The following is a 7,645-nucleotide window of genomic DNA, read 5'->3' as shown; positions in this document are numbered from 1 at the left end:
CATCGAATTTCATAAAATTTGATGGGCTAAGACTTCAAAATTTTCATTATCGATTTTTTTTCGACTGGCTGAAACCATCAAAGTAATGGAGGATGGGAGAAATTTGACTGCTCTAAGCAGTTGAATCTAGGGAACATAAAATTTTCAGCGGTCCTAGCTTAGGCCGTAGGAATTCGATTTCTAAAATTCATGGGCCTTGACCCGTCGAATTTTCTTGTCGAATCTTCCAATTTTCATGTAGTAAATGGAGTATTCTCCTCTAATTAAATGCCATACTTATGGGAAAAAGGATGAGGCCTAATTACTAAATCTTTTTATCTTCAAAATAGATAGTGCATGACTTATTCTTGTCGAACTTGAGCTTGATCAACTGAGAAGAAGGCTTTACTTTTAGAGAAAGGCATGTATATTGTAAAGGTTTTTCTTGTGCAAGCTTGTGCTTAACCAGGCGAAAAAATTGATTCTTGGTATTCTATGAATAGGTTTTGTAACTATCCATGTGATTGTTGGTATGAACCTAGATTTTGAAACAAACCCAAACTCTTCCAACAGTACTACCTACATATCACAATGTGAAAAAAGCCCAAATTTAAGTCATCAAATTTCATAAAATTCGACGGACCAAGAGATTGAATTGGCGTCAAAATTTTCATTGTCAAATTTTTTTTTTGACGGGCCGAAACTGTCAAATTAATGAAGGATGAGAGAAATTCGACAGCTCTAAGCCGTCAAATCTGGGAACATCAAGAATTTTGACAATCCTAGACCGTCAAAATTCAGTTTCTAAAATTCTTGAATCTCGGCCCGTCAAAATTTTCTATCGAATTTCCAGTTTGCACGTAGTGTACGTAAATGTTAAGTTTTATTGAATAGTAACTTATATATATAGAGAAAGAAATTTCAATTACATATTCAACAATGATAAAAGGTTTTATTCTGTCATTAACGAGATAGGCTCAACAAACAATGACAACACTTCATCCTTGGTCTCTTGGTTTGTAGCACCAAAACCATCTCCATAATGGTATATGCATTGTCCCCCTCGAGCAACATTTACTGCAATTCCTATAAAATTTTCATTGAAAAGGGAATCATGTACTCGATCTTGGTTCATCTTTTTCCATGTTTCGCTGATTAAATGCCGAATATGTTCACGAGCAACTTCCTCGGAAAAGCCAGTTTCATGCATGTAACATTGGATTGATTTTGGAACATCCCCTCTCTCAAGCTCATCCTATAAGAGGAAATGCAAATTAGATTATTCCATAAAGATTCTAGGATTAAAAAAAAAAAAAAAAAACACTGAGTCTAAATGTTAGAAAATGTGTTGTACACACCGTAGAAGTTGCCAGATCATCACAGAGTCGAATAATCATTGCCGATGAACGTATGATGTCTGGGTAACTCTCTATGCATTCTAATTGCTCCTTAGTGATTTCTTGCGTTACAAGGAAATAGGCACTTATCATTACCAAAGGTGCAGATACTGAAATCCATGCATTGTTTAGATACTCCTCAAGAGTTGGGGTATATTTGTTGTTATACCACTCTGCCTCTACTAAGTAAGCTTTGCATAAATCCGCCCACTAGGACAAAAAGGGACAAATAATGGTTAGGGATTATTTAATTAGCCATAATAATTAATAATTTAATCAAGATAATTAATGGTTGACATAGAAGAAAAAAAAAACTAAATCGATACCGCTTTCTTTAGGTATGGTAAGACGTTCCAACCATGTTTCTTAAGAGTATCGTAAGCCAGTTCGTTACTAGTGTTGTGCAGTGACAAGAAACATAACTTCATATAATTCGGAAGCTGATCCATTTTGTTAGTTTCCCATCTGCAAATAATTCATCAAATTTCATCAGGATTGTAAATTAAGATATTAATGCTAATACATGTTAAGTAAATTAGAATATAAATCCCACTAACCTATCTACAACATTAGTAAAGAGTTTGAGTTCATCCAAGGAACCATAGATATCATAAACATCATCAATCATTGTTATTAGTATAGCCAATTTTGCACATGCTTTCCTACAGTAATCAAACTGAGGTTCGAAGACTGTTCCGACAATCCATAAAAAGCACTCCGTCAACCTGTCTCGAGCAAATTTCAACTCAGAATGGGTGCATAGGCCAAGATCCCTCCACCACCTGAATTGTTAATTTAGAACAACAAAATGATTATATATGGATGGACCGCGACTAAACTTGGATCAAACCCCATGTCAAAAGTAAAAAAGTACATTCGGGTTATATTTTGCATGCTCTTACATCAATAAATCTCTCAATTCTTTTTGGTGTGCTACTTGCACCATATTGAAATCCAGCTTTGCGAGTGCTAGTATATCAAGATTGATGTAATTTTCTTTTGTGCACATTTCAATGTACCACCTAGCCTCTGTTCGTAACGTCCTCCAATGCAAGGGAAGTTCCAAGGAGTGGTTCACCAATTTCTCAAGGCTTGGGGCTATGGAGTACCTATTAATGTTCTTTAGATGTTTACTTGTAAAATCTTTGGCCGCATCCAAGAGATTTTCTCCTTCTATAGCAAGGTGAGAAGCTTCATACAAACTTAACATTCCTCTAACATCTTCACATAAACTTGCTTTGAAACTACCGGCATTATCCTTGAAGGCACTAAAAACATCTGTCACTCATAAATATTTAGTTATAAGAACAGATAATAGTAACTAATCATTGAGACCTTACAAGATTTAAAAAAAAGAAAAATGGAGAAGTTTAGGGTGGAGATTGGGAAGGAAATAGCTCTATAGGAAAGCAATGGGCTGGGATAGAAATATATAACATAAAATCCATTTCAAGTGTTGGTGATGGTTGTGGGTACTTGCGACATAGCTGAAGTCACGATTCTCCTTACAGGTTAGGAGAATTACAACCTCATTGTGGTGATCACTGAACAAATTCTCGATCCCAATAATCGGAATGGTGAGAAGGGTGGAGGAAGGGAAGAGTGATATCTTCAGGAGAGTTTGGTAGATGAATGGAAAATTTAATTTGAGCCTATAATATAATCTAGGCTGTTTTAAACTTTTGATCCAATTACGTCACCAAATATGATTTTAAAATATTTACATAGCCGGATAAATTTAGAGAGCTGTTATTGCCATGCCAACTTTTACTAATGTCACACCAACTTGTGCAATTCTTTGGTGATTTGTATTGGAATTGGTGTGGCATTAGTAAAAGTTGGTGTAGCAATAGTAGCTCTCTAAATTCATTCATTCCTTAAAAAAAAAAAAAAATTCACAGTAAATTCACCTTTGTAATCCTTTGCTTTTCAAAAATTATGCAACCAAATATTTCAAAGCCAAAGGAATATGAAGGTAAATTTATTATGATTTTTTTTAGAGACTGATATAAACTTTTTATTTATCCATGCAGGTAAATATTTTAAAACTGTATCTAATTACATATTTGGACAAAAAAAAAATTAGATTAATGCTGGACTTACCTCAGTGGGGACACTCGGGGGGGGGGGGCGGGATCTTGAAGTGGTGGCGCACACATGCCTGTAGATACTTTTTCTTCGAAATACGAGCAAATTGTATCTACAGGCATGTCCCCCGTTGAGGTCATTCCAGCATGACTCAAAAAATTATTCGATAGATTTAAAAAGTTATTGTCAAGTTACATGAAAAAAAAAAAAAAGTAGGGGAGTGCTCGGAGGCCCTAAAGAGAGCCAAACATTTTTCAATATATGAGTTAGAAGTTTCGGAATGGGGTGATTTTTTGTGAGGAGATCGTTTCACAAGAAATCAACCCGTTATGAAACTTTTAACCCCATATTACAAGTTAAAGAATCGTGCACCATCATTTATTTGTAAATCACTTTTGATGGTGTTAAAATTTTTATAATGGGCTGATTTTTTGTGAGGATGATCTCCTCACCATTCAAAAATTCTTGCCCATATATTGAAATATGATCAGTACAGTATTTGGCTCTCTTCAGGGGCTCCGAACACTTCCCAAAAAAGTAATTAGGGGTATTTATTTAGAAAGAATTCCTTCCCACAGGAAGAGTAATTTTAGCCTTAATTTAAAGGTTACTTTAACCACGTTCAACCAAATTGAATAATTAATTCTCCACCTTGGGGTATCTCATATCCATATTGTCTAAGGAGCCTAAAGCGAAGCGCCACAGCATGGAGACTCTCCTCAGCCCCAGCAAGATAGTTTTCAGTGGCTATGAGATCCAAAGCTCTCTTGATCTCCTTCTCGAAGAGATACCCCACACCGAGTCTTCCAAGATCATCAATCATCTCAAGACGATCTAACGGTCCCACATCCTCAGTGTTGATCATAGACCTTACATGCTCCAACTTCTTGGCTCTTCTCTCACACATCTCCTCCTGTGGAAGAAAAACAAGAACACATTATTATGATCATTTAACCAATTAAAATTGATAGAAATCATATTAATATTATCACTCCAATTAGTTTTGATTGAGTCGACTCTATGAATCTTTAGAAACTTGTTATCAACTACCTTGTAATCACTTTTCAATGACTGAATAAAATCAAAACCCCATATGCTAGGTTTGTAGTTGGCAGATCGTCTAGCAACCGATGTATCACAGGTTTTACGAGTACTAGCTGGGGAATGGCTATGCCTTGGAGTGCAAGCAGTGTTGCTAACTAGAAGAGGTGTCATGGGAAAATTCATGGTGTAAAGCTAGTGCTTGATAGCTATTTCGGTTAACCATCTTCACCTTGAACCTCATTTATATATACAACTCCCAGTTGTACTACACATAGCCTCTAACATAATTCAGATGGAAAACGTGTGTAGTTCTTTCAAAATAAAATTCAAATGGAGAACAGTTTTCCATAAGGACGTATTATTAAAACTAGTACAGGTAACATGCATTAAAGTCAAACAATATCGTTTTCATATCATATGGTCCATTTCTAGATGTGAATTAATTTGTAGAAGTTGATTTAGTAATAATTCTTTAAGTTTTAATAGTCATGTTATTGTCTAAATCAGCATTGGATTTAATCAGAAAATTAGGTTTGGAGAACAAGTCTTTGGCTGATTTATGCCATTTTATGGGCAAGTAACATTCCTACTAAAATAATGTTGTTCATATGGAAGAATCTTTGGGTCATCCAGCCAAGACTCAAACCTAATTGATCGGCTCTCCATTTTCTTATCCTAGAATCGAACTACAACATGTTCCAAACCGAACCAAACCAACCCAAGGGCTAAAAAGGATTATATACAACTGTAGGGATTGATTTCCCTCCTTGAATTAGAGAATAATTACACAATAATTATTCTTGGGGATGTCTGTTGGCATATCCGTCTTCATTCTGAGGTGAGTCCCACATATGTTGAGAAGAGGAAAAGTTCCTCTCTCGTCAATGATTTGTTCTCACTCACTCACTTACTCACTTTTACTCTTTCCAACGTACGACAACAGAAGACTTTTCTCTTACTTATCTTATAACGTATGCTACTCTACATAGCGTATATACAAGAAGAAAGTGGGTAAAATACAATCTTATTGAGGTTTCTTTCAAATTCATCCCTTACCCCTTTGTTTCTCAAGTTCATGGCATTTTCTAGCATCCCAAAAGATCAAGGTATGAAGGTATTTGCAATAGTACTCATTTTTTGTAAGAGTTTATTGTTCTTATAGTTTGGAATCCACCTTATAGGTGAATCTATACTCATCATGATCCAAAAGTGATTATTAATTTGTTTTATTTATTTCATTTTAAATGGGTAAGAGTTGGGATTATTGGGTCCTCACCGATATTAATTTCTTTCAAAAGTACATACAATGTCTCTTTCAGTAAGAGATTGAAGATTCAGAGAAGCACATTCAACCTCTACCCTACCCATCCCAACAGTGGAATTTAATCCCAAGAGAAATTTATTAAAGCAATACATGAAAATTGAGAAATTATAAAAATGGTGTACTATTCATTTTAATTTCGAAAATAGTAAACTATCTTTTCCAAAAATATGTTATTTTATAAAAATGATTAAATTTGAAATGAACAGTGCTGAGTGCGGAAAATGCCCTTTTACTATTTTTTTATATATAAAACAGTACACCTGTCCCCTGTTTAAGTAAACAAATAGAAATATAACTGTTTTAATTAGTACAGTGATGTTTCTGAACAGAAATTTGTTGTTTCAAAATTTATGTTCTAAGCTGATGAACCAGTGGCATGAAGCCATGTGTATTAAATGAGCAAATCTCTACTCTAATGTTTTCCTTTAAGATTTAATTTATTTCATCATTCCATACTAAAACAGTTATATTTCTATTTGTTTATGAAAAAGATAGGTAATCTCAGAGAATTAGAGCTATGGAAGGATATCCCATTATCACATTGTGAGGTTGGGATTGAGTTTATATAAGGTATTAACAAAATCTTTACAATTGTGGTATCCTCAATAATATATTCTGTTCAAAAACAATTAGAGAAAGTTTCATACTACAGTAGATTTGGTGGAGAGGATTTTCCATAAGTGAATGGGATGCGTGTCCCATAATTGATTCAATGCAGCTCAGAGTATCATTCCTTAACACTCCCTCTCAAGTTTAGAATGTATGTTGATAATTCCTAACTTGCTGAGTAGAGTCGAGAATTGTGAAGAACTCAATGGCTTGGTAACAATGTCTGCTGGGTGGTCTGATGTGGGTATATGAGTCAATTTGATCATTCCTTCTTGAACCTTCTCTCGTATAAGGTGACAATCAATTTCTATATGCTTTATTCGTTCATGGAAGACTTGATTTGAAGCAATATGGAGTGCTGCCTGGTTGTCACAATATAAATTGACAAGATGTGAATGTTTAATGCCCAAATCTTGTAAGATTGTTCTTAACCAGATAATTTCACAACAAGTGGTCACCATAGATCGGTATTCGGCTTCTGCGTTGGACCGTGATACTGTCGTTTGCTTCTTGATTTTCCAGGAAATTAATGAACGTCCAAGAAGAATGCAATACCCAGTAACTGATCATAGAGTGTCACGACACCTAGTCCAATCTGCATCACAGAAAGCATTCAGTTGGATTGAACTTTCTGTAGAAAGAAATATTCTTTGACCTGGTGTTTGTTTCACATATCACAAGACACGCTGAGCTGCTTCTAAGTGTGGTACTCGTGGCTTGTCCATAAATTGGCTTAAAACATGTACTGCATATGCCAAATCGGGTCGTGTGACAGTCAAATAAATTAACCGCCCAACAAGTCTTCGGTATGAGGATGGATCACTGACATAGTCGCCTTCAAACTTACTGAGAGATAAATTTTGTTCCATGGGGAACGAAGCTGGTTTTGCACCAAGATATCCAACATCTTCAAGGATCTCGAGAGCATATTTTCGTTGTGAGAGAGTAATGCCTTTCTTAGACCGTGCAACCTCTATACCAAGAAAATATTTTAATTGTCCAAGATCCTTCAATTTAAATTGATTCTTCATGAATAATTTGGTATCTTCAATATCTTGCAAATTGTTTCCTGCTATGATGACATCATCTACATAAATGAAGAGAGCAGTAAATTTACCATTCTAGGATCGGACGAATAAGGAATAATCAGCCTTTGATTGCTTGAAGTTGGCTTGTTTGAGGGCAGTGGAAAGTTTAATAAACC

General features: G+C 35.2%; 1 protein-coding gene across 1 annotated transcript; it reads right to left on the bottom strand.

Moving 5' to 3' along the window:
* Nucleotides 1-878: 878 nt before the first annotated feature.
* Nucleotides 879-4,695, bottom strand: LOC147392053 (myrcene synthase, chloroplastic-like). Its single transcript, XM_086460061.1, has 7 exons — nucleotides 4,515-4,695; nucleotides 4,116-4,377; nucleotides 2,279-2,654; nucleotides 1,934-2,158; nucleotides 1,703-1,841; nucleotides 1,338-1,586; nucleotides 879-1,234 (listed from the first exon to the last, which is right to left on the bottom strand). The coding sequence occupies exons 1-7, from the start codon at nucleotides 4,689-4,691 to the stop codon at nucleotides 932-934; spliced, it is 1,731 nt and encodes a 576-aa protein (XP_086316187.1). The 5' UTR covers nucleotides 4,692-4,695; the 3' UTR covers nucleotides 879-931.
* Nucleotides 4,696-7,645: the final 2,950 nt, after the last annotated feature.

The sequence above is a fragment of the Akebia trifoliata genome, chromosome 11, assembly GCF_017979445.1.
Source record: "Akebia trifoliata isolate Shusen 1 chromosome 11, ASM1797944v1, whole genome shotgun sequence".
In the NCBI taxonomy this organism is placed as follows: Eukaryota; Viridiplantae; Streptophyta; class Magnoliopsida; order Ranunculales; family Lardizabalaceae; genus Akebia; species Akebia trifoliata.
Note: the sequence above shows the minus strand (reverse complement) of the source record. Positions and strands in the feature narration are given on the sequence as shown.

Coding starts and splice junctions, on each gene's coding strand:
- LOC147392053 (XM_086460061.1), bottom strand. CDS start 4,691: ATGAATTTTCCCATGACACCTCTTCTAGTTAGCAACACTGCTTGCACT. Junction 4,378..4,514: donor CATTGAAAAGTGATTACAAG/GTAGTTGATAAC, acceptor TTTCTTCCACAG/GAGGAGATGTGTGAGAGAAG. Junction 1,235..1,337: donor ATGATCTGGCAACTTCTACG/GTGTGTACAACA, acceptor TTCCTCTTATAG/GATGAGCTTGAGAGAGGGGA.